The sequence below is a fragment of the Pleurodeles waltl genome, chromosome 5 (assembly GCF_031143425.1).
Source record: "Pleurodeles waltl isolate 20211129_DDA chromosome 5, aPleWal1.hap1.20221129, whole genome shotgun sequence".
NCBI lineage: Eukaryota > Metazoa > Chordata > Amphibia > Caudata > Salamandridae > Pleurodeles > Pleurodeles waltl.
Window position 1 is genome coordinate 977,874,064 of NC_090444.1, and position 12,837 is coordinate 977,886,900.

At 38.9% G+C, this 12,837-nt stretch overlaps 1 protein-coding gene across 3 annotated transcripts in view; it reads right to left on the reverse strand.

Annotated features, from left to right (window-relative positions):
- ADGRG6 (adhesion G protein-coupled receptor G6) overlaps positions 1-12,837 on the reverse strand; it is a 513,628-nt gene that overhangs the window by 46,921 nt on the left and 453,870 nt on the right. For all 3 annotated transcript variants that reach the window (XM_069235130.1, XM_069235132.1, XM_069235131.1), the window contains exons 20-21: positions 6,733-7,001; positions 3,254-3,362 (exon numbers count right to left, since the gene is read on the reverse strand). In XM_069235130.1, coding sequence (XP_069091231.1) covers positions 3,254-3,362; positions 6,733-7,001 — 378 coding nt within the window. The remainder of the gene's footprint in view (positions 1-3,253; positions 3,363-6,732; positions 7,002-12,837) is intronic.

The following is a 12,837-nucleotide window of genomic DNA, read 5'->3' on the forward strand; positions in this document are numbered from 1 at the left end:
TGCTGATGTTTTGGTGTCCTCGGTGGCCAGCTGGTCTTCAGAGACCTTGTACCAACTTCTGCGTGGGTGCGGTGGTGTTCGGTGGGTTTGGTGAAGGAGAAGTGGATGCAGTGGTGGTCGATCCAGTGCAGTTCAAAAGTGTGGGTGACGGAGATGTTGTTTCTAGCAGAGTAGGCAAGTTGAGCGTGTGTCTTGCTGAGTGGGAAATGACCAGTTGTTTGAGTCCCAGGGTGGCGAGGTTTTCCAGTAGGGATGATGTGTTGTGGATGTGTTGTTTTTGCTGAGGTTTTCCAGGTGGAAATTGAGATCGCAGAGCAAGATGTAGTCCATTGAGGTGAGGGCGTGGCGTGTGATGAAATCGGCTATGGATTCACTAAAGGAGGGACAGGGTCGGGATGTCTGTAGACGAGGGTGCAGCGGAGGGTCTTGTTTGGGTTGGACTGGAAGTGAAGATGCTCCATGTCTGGAGAGAGGTCGTCGGAGCTAGTAATGAGGCAGAGGGTGTTTCTGTGAATGATGGCGATGCCTCCACCTGGGTGATGCGGCCCTTGTCGATGATCTTGTAGCCAAGGGGAATGGCAGTGGTGATGTCCGGGACTGAGGTGGGGGTCATTCAGGTTTCTGTGAAGAAGGTGACGTCTGGAGCGATGGAGTCGAGAACGTCCCAGGTCTCCAGTGCATGTTTGATGAAGGAGCAGGTTCGGGGTAGGATGCAGCTGAGTTGGTCAGGCCTTGATGTGTCCTTTAGCGAGGTGGCAGGTGGTCGATCGTCCGCAGCTGAGGGAGTGGAAGGTGCTGGCGTCGTAGCGGTGAAAGGCGCTGGAACCAGGGTTTGTGGCGCTGGGCGCAGTCCAGTTGTGGACGGGCACAGACGGGCTTGCCTTTGACGCACCTTCAGTATGCCAGTGGTGCAGCCGCACAGTGCCGCCATCAAGAAGGGTGGGGAGGTGAATGGGGCTGGTCAACTGGGAGGCGGGAAGTGGCCCTGAGAGAGTGATGGGACCACAAGGCAGAGCAACGGCAGGGGCTGGAAGGGGAGAGGAGTGAAGAATAAGAATGGAGAAGGAAAAAAGCAAAAAAAGCAAAAAAAGCAAAAAGACAAGAGAAACAGTATTTTCAGTACTAACAAGCTCTTCTGGCATCACAGTATTGGAAGTTCGATTTATGACATTGAGGTCATTGGCACTGGCTTTTGAAGGGCTCACAAAATAAGGTCAAGGCTAAAGATGCTACAAAAATAAGGCAGAACTGATCATAATTTTGATTACATCTGAAGCTTGGCTAAGATTCTGTCCGACCTTTATCTTGCTTAATACTAAGCAATTGCTTCAAAACGTACTTTTCCCCATTTTAAATCTATTGGCCCTGAGTTTGGTAGTTTACTTCTGCCTAGATTGGTGGTGTATTGGTCTTTCTGGTGGAAAAGCCAGAGCAGAGAAAATTTAGAAGTAACTCCTCTGTTGAGTATTTGGCAAAACAGGATGAGGGTCGATTAGCTTTCCTCACAATGCTCAAGTTTTGCACCTGCAGAAAGGCATATTCGTAGCAGAAGGGTCTCTTTAGACAAATATAAAACTGTAGCTGCCTCCATAAATGTAAGAGGTGCACATTTATGCCTGCTTAGACACCTAAAAAACGTACATTTTGCTTTCTCGCTGGGCAAAATATTTTTCTTAAGTAGCCACCTGTTGCCCTACACAAGTACCATTTTCTGGATGCTATCTCCCTGAGTATGAACTTGCTCCCGCCCTATGTTTCTAACCATAGTCAAGGTGGGAACATGCCTTCCAAAGATTTCTACAAATTCACATATTTAAACATGTTTGGGCATTCACCTATGTTCAACGCATCTCAGTCAGGCAAATCTCATTCTGTGAGTCTCCGTGAGTAGCTGTTACATCATTGAACAATTACACCACGTAGGTGTAATTTTTCATGTGTGGAAATTAATTTGTGCGTGTAAATTCATATTTCCGTTTCGTGAACACAAAACATGGATTCACACCCACATACAAATCATTTGCACCCCGAGTTGAAATTAGTGATGCCAATGGTTTTGAGGTCCTGGACCTACTTGATTAAATGTCCGATAAAGACTTAGGGCCTGATTTATGAAACGTTAGTGCCGCCTTTGCGCCATTTTTTGACGCAAAAGAGGCGCAAACTTACAAAATATAATTAGATTTTGGAAGTTTGCGCCGCTTTTGCGTAAAAAAATGACGCAAAGGCGGCTATAACTTTTCATAAATCAGGCCCTTGGGACCTTATTTGGAGTTTGGAATCTAGTGAACTCCAAAAACTAAGATGTCCGATCTGCCGTATTTAAGTTGTCATTGACTAGAGCGCACAAATAATACGGTGAACTTGGACACCAGACACAGTTGTGAGAGAGTACTCTGTCTGCCAAACTGTAACTAAGGCCCTTACTGATTCTTCTGCAGCCAATCAGAAAATTTTAACCTTTTCTCACAAGTTTTAGCAAATGAGTGTCTACTTTAATTTAGGCTTGTTTTCATGTGAAGAGGACAGAAATACTTTGCTCCAAACTTTAAAAATTGCCCGATCTCATCGGTACGGAACCCTGCATAACAACACCAATTTTTCCCCTTCAGATGAGGTACCAAAACTACCTGGTAGTCAAACTCTCAGGGCTTAGCCTGTTAAGGCAGCAATTTCGACGCCAATTTTCTCCCTCCTGGGCACGAGCCGAAGTGAACAGCATAACTCCATTCCTGCTCCAGATGTGGAAGCATGCCAATGAACATGCAAGATTTGGGCGCTCCTGAATCCCAATCACCTGTTTTGCATCACCGTGTTCTGTTGCACATTCTGTCACTCTTTCAAATGGCTCTCTGATGCTAAGCTTATTCGACCTTCATCACAAGTGCCAAGGAAATACCCATTCGACAGTTAATTAGGATTGCAACAAATGCAGTAATCCCTCACCGCAGGGATTTTCTGGGACTCATTTCTCTAGTTAAAAGCTGTCCACATATACCACAGAAAGAATGCGCACACACATCTAGAAATCAATGTGAAAACACTGATATTAGCAGCAATTAAAAAAAACCTTAAGGGCCTATCTCGTAATGATAGGTAAATACGACACCCGAAAAATGAATGCACCCTGTGGTGTTGGAATTCCAAGGTGTTGTGCTACCTCAATAGAAGATCCATGACACTAGTAAGGGGGATTTGTTGGCAATCAACAAACACACATTAAAGAGAAGTGCAGCTACAGTTGTTCACTTACAAATCATCGCCTCCTTGCCCATTGGTAGCTTTGCCATACTGCTGTTTTCCGTAGGCACTGTTTTTATGAGTGCTTGCTAGAATAACTGCGACAATTACAGCTGGTACACCTGCATAAAGACAGCATATTACATAGGGTTAAAGATAAACAAATAACAAAATGACCAGATTACTTGTATTCTCCAAAGGCAATGAATTACAAAAAGGTTAATGGCACTTTCTAAGAAACACCGGAAGCAGATTGAATTAAATGCAGGATGTGAGAGCAACTGCTTAAAGCTTCTGTTAAAGAGCCCATAAGAGAAGCTGAGGGTGTCACAACGAGCTCCATCGGACCCACGTCCGGGTTCTGCCACCTTGCTATGCCTCAAAGTTACCACATCCCTTCCTCTTACCTCAACCAAAATACCGCACTCTGACTGACCTGGAATATATTTTCACTGCTTCTGCCTATAACAAATTGTTCATCATGATGTATGTGAATAAATGGGAAGAAAACAAACTGAGGACGAACCCCCCCCCCCACACACACACCCCCATAGGAACCCAAATCACGGAAAACCAACTTTAAGGAAAGACAATAGTAAGACAATACAAATAAATCAAAAGTTAAAAGAACTGTTTTAAAGGAAAAATATTTCAAGGAAACATTCAAAATCACATGCTTAGGTGAAGTGAGTTTTTTTAAAAAAGTACGGGATGGGTTATGATTAGGGGTGATGAGGGTTTTTTAGGGTTCTGGAAATGGCTGGAGTTCAGGGGTGGCAATGTTTTTTAGGGATCAAGAATGGGTTGGCGTTTAGGATGGTGAGGGGTGGTTGAGGGTTAGCAAGTGAGTGGAGTTTAGGGGTGGTGAGGATTTTTAGAGTTCACGGATGGGTACAGAGTATGGGTGTTGAGGTTTTTAAGGTTTTATGAATGGGTGGAATTTAGAGCTGTTGAGTGTTTTTAAGATTCTGTGATGGGTAGACTTTTGGGGTAGTGAAGAGTTTTTAGTTGCAACCAATGCACGTACAATGTTACTAAGTTTAAAAATGATGAAATAATGAAGCAATACTATTACAAAATGTAACACATTATGCCACATAATTATCCTTTTCTTGCTACATTATTTACTCAACCCTGCTGCATAATTTGGCCCTCTCCTGCCACATAATTCCAGTTGCCATAAGTATAGGGTGCTGTGGGGTTTTAAGGGTTCAGGGATAAGTTGAGTTAATACTTAAAATGGCTGTTTAGAGTTCAGGGAAGGGGAGTTTCGAGGTGGTGAGGGGTTTTAAGGAATCGGGGATAGGTAGGGTTCAGATGTAGAAAGGTGTTTTTAGGGTTTAGAAATGGGTAGAGTTTAGGGGTAGTGAGGGAGTTTTAGGTGAAGAGATGGGTGGAGTTTACAAGTAGAAAGGGCTTTGAGGGTTCTAGGATGGGTGGTGTTTAGGGGGTCAGAGGTGGGTAGAGCTAAGGTATGGTGATGGGTTTTTAGGGTTCATGGTTGGGTGGAGTTTATGCATGGGGAGGAATTTTTAGGGGGCAGACATGAAAGGTGTTTATGGTTAGCGAGAGTCACCAGATTAAAAGCATTCAAAGTAATTGTTTGACAATGTGAAAGGTATAAATATGAAACATTGGACTGTAATAAATACCTTTGATAAAAATGTTTCTGAAAGACCTGTAACCATTTCATTTGCACCTTACAAATCAAGTATGCAGAAGTTATTCTTTTAAAAAACAGAAATTCTATTAATTGGCTTCTATGAATTGGTAAATACCATTCATCTTCAAAATTTCCATCAACCTGTTTAGATGGAATAGTTTCTCAGTAATAGTATTCCATTACATTGTTTTTCTATGAGATCGCAGTTCATCCTTGCATTGGTAAAGCTATGTCAACCAGTCATCTCTGCCCCATATCAGTAAACTCTTCGATCATTATTGAAAAGGATCCACTCCCATGCAGGCTCTCTGATCAGCTAACTCTATATCAATAGAGTTGTGGTTATTTCCAGTCTCTTATAAGCCAGTGATCATTTGTTTGCATAGTCGCTCACATATAGTTTCTTTGTTGGACGTGTGAGGAATATTCTTGCAAACAGGTACCTGCACTAGATTGCTAACTGGGCAGAGAACAATGCTCTAGTTCTACCCAATGATGCTAGCTTTAGAGTTTTGCTTACTAATGCACACTATGTATTAATTCTGGATTACCTGATGTGAAGGTCCAGTGAGCAGAAGCAATAGTTAATGCCTTATGGTGTTGACTTTTGTATCTCTTTTGACTAGTTTGGAAAGAAATTACTAAAGAAGACGCTTGAAAAGATGGAACATGGTTTACGAGAAGTCCTGATTATCTTCCACTCAAACACATGAAGAATAATTTGTACATGGAGAATGCTGGAGGCTACAGTATATCAAGACAACTGATATGTAGTGTGCCTCGAGTTAGGATGCAGTACTCAGCGCAGGACTTTTGCATTCAGAGGATGTGGACATACTGGACCAAACCCTAGCAGCGTTGAAACATAGTTTGAGGGGCTGGAGGAATACTGTACCACAAATGCATTGGTAAAAAATGATAATAAAACTAAAACAGTGAAAGAAAATGGAAAGTAAAATTGAAGTGTGGCTGAAATCCAGGATACTATACCAAATTCTAACAGATTCAGGCATTCGGTTTAGCAGCTCCCTAGCCAGTGGTCTGGAGGAATGTTTGTGCTCTGCTGAACTAATCCTCCATATTTAGAGGGAGTACAACAGTGATAAAGACACAACGAAAAACAACATATAACTTGACCAAAGTGAACACTTTGTCAGAACACTTAAACTACTGCAAGTGGAGTGTACATTTACAGAGGCATTTATTAACTTTGTAGTGACTATCAGAATTAACTTAAACTCAAACCTAATCCTTGTGAGCCAAAAACATAAAAAAAAATAACCAGTGGAGAAACGGCCTGCAAACCTGGTGGCTTACTCTTCTCACAACTGGTAAGAGGGTGCAAGCAAAAATGTAGTCATATTTGGGATAAAGGGCCCCATCACAAAGTGGCTAAAAACACTGATGTACCTGTTAATTTATGATAGTGTGGAATGTGCAAATTTGTGGGTGTGTAGTTTGCACCTTATTATGAGTAAAGCAAGCTGGAATGCACAATAATGTTCTTAGTAGCGCATATTATTCCCCATTTTGAAGGGCACAAACAGCAGGAGTGCTGTATGTGCTCCTGTGAATTGTGACAGGTGAAAAATCTGTGGCTCTGTGGAGCTTTATTTTGTAGGGTCTCTTAATGAGCAAATGGAAACTCTGCAAGGCAGATGATCACCTTGTCTTTTATATACAACTCTGCACTGTTTTACTGCATGTTAAAGTAAGGTAGTTAAAGCCAGCCCTTTGCAAATGGGAAAATTTACTTATGCAGAAGTAGTCAAGTTTTGGTGCAGTTCCATTTTAAATCATGCACAATATAAATAAAACTTCAAACTCACCCCAGCCAATAATGCAGAACTTAAGAATGTATCGTCTGATGTAGGTGTTGAAAACTTTAACAAGTGCAATGTACATGTGAACGGCCTCCAGTCCCATCCACGTGAAGGTTGCAAGTAGAAAGAAATGCAGAAGGGCCGCCACCGCGATACACAGGCCTTCGATGTCAAAGGATGCAAGCCAAGTGTCGAGCAGGAAGATCAGATTGAGGAACAGCAAGGACGTGCTCAGGTTCATTAAGATCTTGGATGGGTAATCTCGTCGTATTTTTCTGAAAAAAACACAAGACAGTAGTTAAATCTAAATTAGAGGTTGTATGTGGGTCGGATCCATAAACTAGCGGAACAGATCCTGATCATTCATATAGGACTTTCAGATCCCCAAAAAAGGGACTTGTTTCCTGATTTTGTCTACATAAACTTGTAGTTTCAAGATCTGTTTTAGCTAGACCAATAGATAGGATTCAGTGGCTTCTTTACTTAAGTTGAGATTGAAATGGACCATGCTTGAATGGACCACTAACATCTTCTGAGAGCACTGAAAAAACTGGCCAGAATTCAACTAGTAACTCTGGTGTTGCTGCTTAACAAACACCAACAAATGACAAATCACAGGAATGATCTTTATTGATTATTGTTAAAATTCCAAAATACCATAAAGTATGCAATGCCAAAACACCACTAAAATGAATGATACATGTGCTGTGAAATCTGTTACAAAAGCTGTTTCAGCACATTCAATTCACCCTTGGAGAAGTCAAATATTCCCTACACACCCTCTCATTTCACTCTATTTTCAACTGTGCAGGTAGCTATACAACAGCTGCCTAATCCACTTCTTTGTACTCAGTACTTTGCACTGTGAAGAATGTGGGTGTGTTAAATAAGCAATAAATAGTGAGAACACAGTGAACAAGCAACAAGACAAAAAACAGTGGCATAGGCCATTGAAAAAATAAACATAGAGGTACAATTTACTAAACCAAAATAAGTTTGAGTGGTTTAACAGCTGTAAGGTATAATTCAATAGTTCAATACACATTGGATGGTTAAGAGCAGTGGATTGCACATGAAAGGAGAGGAAAAACAGTAATAGTAACCCATACTTCAGTCCACGCCTATTTTAATACTCTCTTCAGAACCCACTCAGTTATTTTACTTGCCATCATCCTTCACAGATACCACATACATAAAATAACCTCTTCACCCTTCCTTTAAAACCAAGCAGGAACCGTAAAGTGTGTATTCCAATTCTACCTTCCTCATTTGTATAAATTGTTTGGTGCTGGGGAAATCCCACTACACTGCTTATAGATTGATGTTTATATAACATGAACCTACCAGGGAAGCAAATGAGCATTGTACATTTATTGGGGAAACGTATGAGCCAAAACAAGACCATGAGTATTAAGTACTTTACATATTTGAATTAACATTCATAACTGCATTTCATTACACATATTATTACAACTTTAGGCACAGGGAAATTAAATATCTCATTACGCGATATTGGGGATTGTGATGGGTAGGTACCTGGTTGGGAATTATTGAACCCCACATTTTGAGCCTCGCCAGTTATTGAGCCCATAATGGGAAAGAACAGGCAACCTAGGTATTACCCGGCCAATATCTACATGTGGATAGCTATTTGATGTTCAATAAAAAGCTTTTTCTGCACCCTCAACACCATTATTAGGTGCAGGTAAAGGTAGAAGATTTACATATAGACATACCAACATACTTGACAAATTGCTGCGCATTTAACTTTTATGTTATGTTATGTTTACCCCAACAGTCTTTTTCAGGTTGCTTAGGAGTTTTAAGTTATTGGTCAATGTCATAAGTTTTCCTGTGATACAAATATAGTGCTAAATCTCAAGCTATCTGTTTATAGACTTTGTTAAACAAGTGAAGCTACCATGCACGCTTCCCAAGGAAAATGTGGGAAATATGTGAAACCCTGTGGTCTTTCAATACAAACTACTGACATCTTGCACGTCTAAAGCACATTTTTAAAGCAAAGAGACTACCTGTAAAATTGCTCTATCATCTCAAGCATCAGTGGTCAATCATGTCTGGTAGATGTGTGTTGTGATAAGGAAAATACACACTATCACATCAATGATTACGTTAAGGGGAGGTGTGGCTCTAGTACCGAACAAGATGGCCTACCGGCTCTGAAGCTCTGCCTGTCAGTGGTTCTTCTTTAAAGGAAAAAAGCACTACTTTGAGTTGACTCACCATATACTTTTATAGGTACCCCAGTCTGGACAACTACAGGAGTAAAAGGAATGCAGTTTTCCAAAATAAGGGGAAGCAGTTTTTTCATCAATATTGCGGGTGTTTGCTAAAGGAAAAACAGTGTGATCACTATTTTTGCTCCACGCTTCACTGAGGAATCTTTTCTCTCAAACTTCAGTATTGCATTTCTGATGCACTGTAGTTCTAGTATGGGGAAGGCACTTCTAATTATAAAGTGAGCCACAAAATGACATGTTTAAAGAGTTCTGGAGCTTTACATTAAGTTGCAGCATTTGAAGAATTTTATTTTTTACCTCATTCTTATTATGGCTATGTTCTGCTGTTTACAGATATTTTGCATATGTTATTTCTTCAGCATATGCATGTTTACCTGACTCAGCTATGAGATATTTGTTCAACAAGGGATTTTCTGCCTAACACTCTGATCTATTGAAGCCTATTTTCAAATATGATTCTTTGTTTTGTGTTTCATTTTATGGGTTATATTCATGGCTTACCTACTGTAATATTATACAAAATAATCATAAACAAGAGGTGGGCAGAGATGCTTATTATTTAAGAATTTAAAAATTAGGCACCTTGGTAGCTGTAAGACTTAAGACCTCTAGGTGCTTCTATACTTGGTGAGCAGGTCAATAAACTGGGTATCATTACATAAGTCTAAGAACTTCTTTTCTAACATGGCCTCTGATTCTAATGTCACAATAAATAATTCTCATAACTTATCAGGTGCTAAACCTAAATGCATTAGGAATGATCCTCCACCTCTGGTATTATCCACTGAAAATCCTATTCTCAACAAAATATCTTACTAAATAATATCTCTTTAACCATTAATGAATATAGGTAGTTATGAAAAACAGATTGAGATGGTGCAACGATTAGTGATGTACAGGATATTACAAGTAAAGAACAAGGTTTCCAATGTGATATAATCATACTTTACCAAATCATGCTGAAAATTTAAAGAATGACAGTAGATGCCATAACTTAAGACTATATGGCACGTCCTATGGAATAAACACTATTAAAATTTTGGAAAAAGCTCTGGCTGATATAGTAGGTCTACCTAATTATTAAAATATAAATATTCAAAAACCTCACAGATTTGGCACAAGAAATCCCATCTGCAGCATCTACTTTTTGTAGGGAGATTATCATGCTAAATTTGGAATATACTGACCTTTGAAAACATAATTAGAGCAATTTAAGATACAAAGTATGTGATCTGGTCATCAGTTGCTCATTTCAAGGATCTTCCTAATGCAATGAATGCCAGAAAGAAAGACTTTCCTGCTTTGACTCCAACATTGTAGCAGCTTAATGCTATGAGTCCAAAACTGAGGCAGCTTACTATTCTTATGGTAATATTCATTCCTTCAATCTTCAAAATAACACATAGTAAAATCTCAAAATCCTTTGATGAATCATGCCAGCTGCTTCTATATATTAACATAAACCTGCCTACTCCTACATTGAAATTTCTGCTGCAATTTAAGATTAATTATTTGTTACAATTTGATTTATGATTGTGCATTCAATTGTTTGGGTGTTGTGTCTATATTACACTTGGGGTTTTTGTTGTTATACGTACATTTACATTCAGGGAGTTTTCCCTTGAACTATTTGTTTCATGTTTTCATTATCATCTAATTTCCATTTTTTCGTTTTTTTTATATATCTATGTTTAAATATCAGTACTGTCTCATTTGTTCCTGTTTATAGAATCGTTCCATGTACACTTTTATTGTTGCTGATGTTTATTTTTCTTTTGGTCATTACAGGCCATCAGTATTGGTGATTTGCTGTATGCTATATTTTTTATTATTCATGATTAGTTTTGTCTCTTGGAGTGTGTATTTGGGGTAACCCAGTTAAGAAGGCAAAAACAAATGCCATATTTGACTTTTTACAAGAAAATCATAGTAATGAACCTGAATTATTAAAGCTTGAATGTTCTTAGTAAGATAATGTTGCCTGTTCTGCAGCTATAACTCTCAGTGGGATTGTTGGTATTTCACAAATGTCTTAATGTTGATATCTTGTCTCAGCAGTGTTATATTGAAGTAAGCTGTATACCACTTGATGTCACTACTGATAGATACGCTTTCCCTTTTTAATATCTATGGTCTTGCAAAATGGGACCCTTCTTTTTGGCAAAATAAAATCATACATTTCTCAAATGAAAATATTATTATTAGTGGTGATTTTAAAAATGTGCTTGGTCCCTTCACTGACATAAAGCCCTCAATTCAAATACAAATCTTATATGGCGTATAACTCTGCAGCATTTAACAGAAAATTAAATGATGTACGGAGACTCTTTAACTAAGACCACTCAGAACTTAAATTTTTTTCTCCAGCTCATAATGCTTTATCTTGAAACGATTATTTTATGGCTAACAAATCTCTTATTCAATGCATATTTTCGATTCAGATGTGTTTGATCTTTATCTCAGATCATGCTCCTGCTGAGGTTAGTTTGAATTATTTAATTTTAATTTAAAACAAAGTAGACAGATATTTAAGAATCATCTTCTATCCGATCCTGATACAAAAGTATTTTAACACTTTCAGTACTGATTTATTTGATTTGAAAAACCATTTGATACTAATATGTAAAAAATTGGGATGCCTTTAAAGTGATTTTGCATTAATTCACAATCACATTTACTGCTACTAAAAAGAAACGAAAATCAAATTTACAATACAACTCCTTACTGAAACAATTAAAGTATTCAAACATATATACATTACAAATAAATCTGTTACTGTACTATAAGATTAAATGCAAGCAACATTTCATATCATTAAAATTTTAACACTTATGCCAGGTTTATAAAGATTTTGCGATGGGTTTGCATTACTTTTTTAATGCAGACTCAATGCAAAACCCAGCTTGTTATTTACAAACCAAAGCATACAGCGATTTGTGTTGGTTTTAAACAAAAAGTAACGCAACACAGCGCAATATGTTGCCATGCTTTCCTTTGCATCAAGGTGCATTTCATAGGTGGTGCATTGGTGTTCCTGTGCATCCACCCATTGATTTTAATGCAAATCTTTAACTACAAAAATTGTAGAAACTGATTTGATATAAAATACTGTTCTTCCTTGAGGCTAGCATAATTAGGAGAAATATTTTTTTCTCCTTGTATTTTCCTCTTTGCCTTTGTGCTGCATGCATGCTTGCCATGGTGGCAAGATATTTTCTGCTTGAACAAACCACAGTCTCATACCCCTATCCTACTTTCATTTTGTACGCAAAGAAGACCCTCTCATCAAATTTTCTATGCAGTACCTGCAAAGTACATTTTGTGTAATGTGCAGCGTTTCATACAATGTTCAAGAAAATTACACATATTACAAAAGGGAAACATTCTGTAACTTTTCCCACCCCTAGATATGTGCTCAATATTTTGGTAATGCCTATCCGCTTTGGTTGACAATAATGACCAAAGATTTATATTATCTTTATCTTAAAGCAGATTAGTAAATTAGGCACAAAGGTGCTTTCAATAAATGACAAATATATTTGAGGCTCCAGAGAGCTTCCTCCTTTTTGTGATTCTGTTGCCTCTCTGTCTATCAGGTTTCATGGTAAGACACCACATAAGAAAGTCAGGGATGCACCATGGGGAAGAGATGGAGAACAGTTCAGTGGAGACTACAGTCATGATAGACAATAGCTTCCAGGGTGGGGTCTGAAATGCACTGTCTCAGCCATTGAAAGTGCAGTCGACTTCCAGGTCACGGAGGGCAGAGCCTTGTAAAGTTTTAGTGGATCCGGAAGACCGTGTCTGGAAACATCAGTTCTTATGTCTCTTCCACTTGACGTGTTAGTTT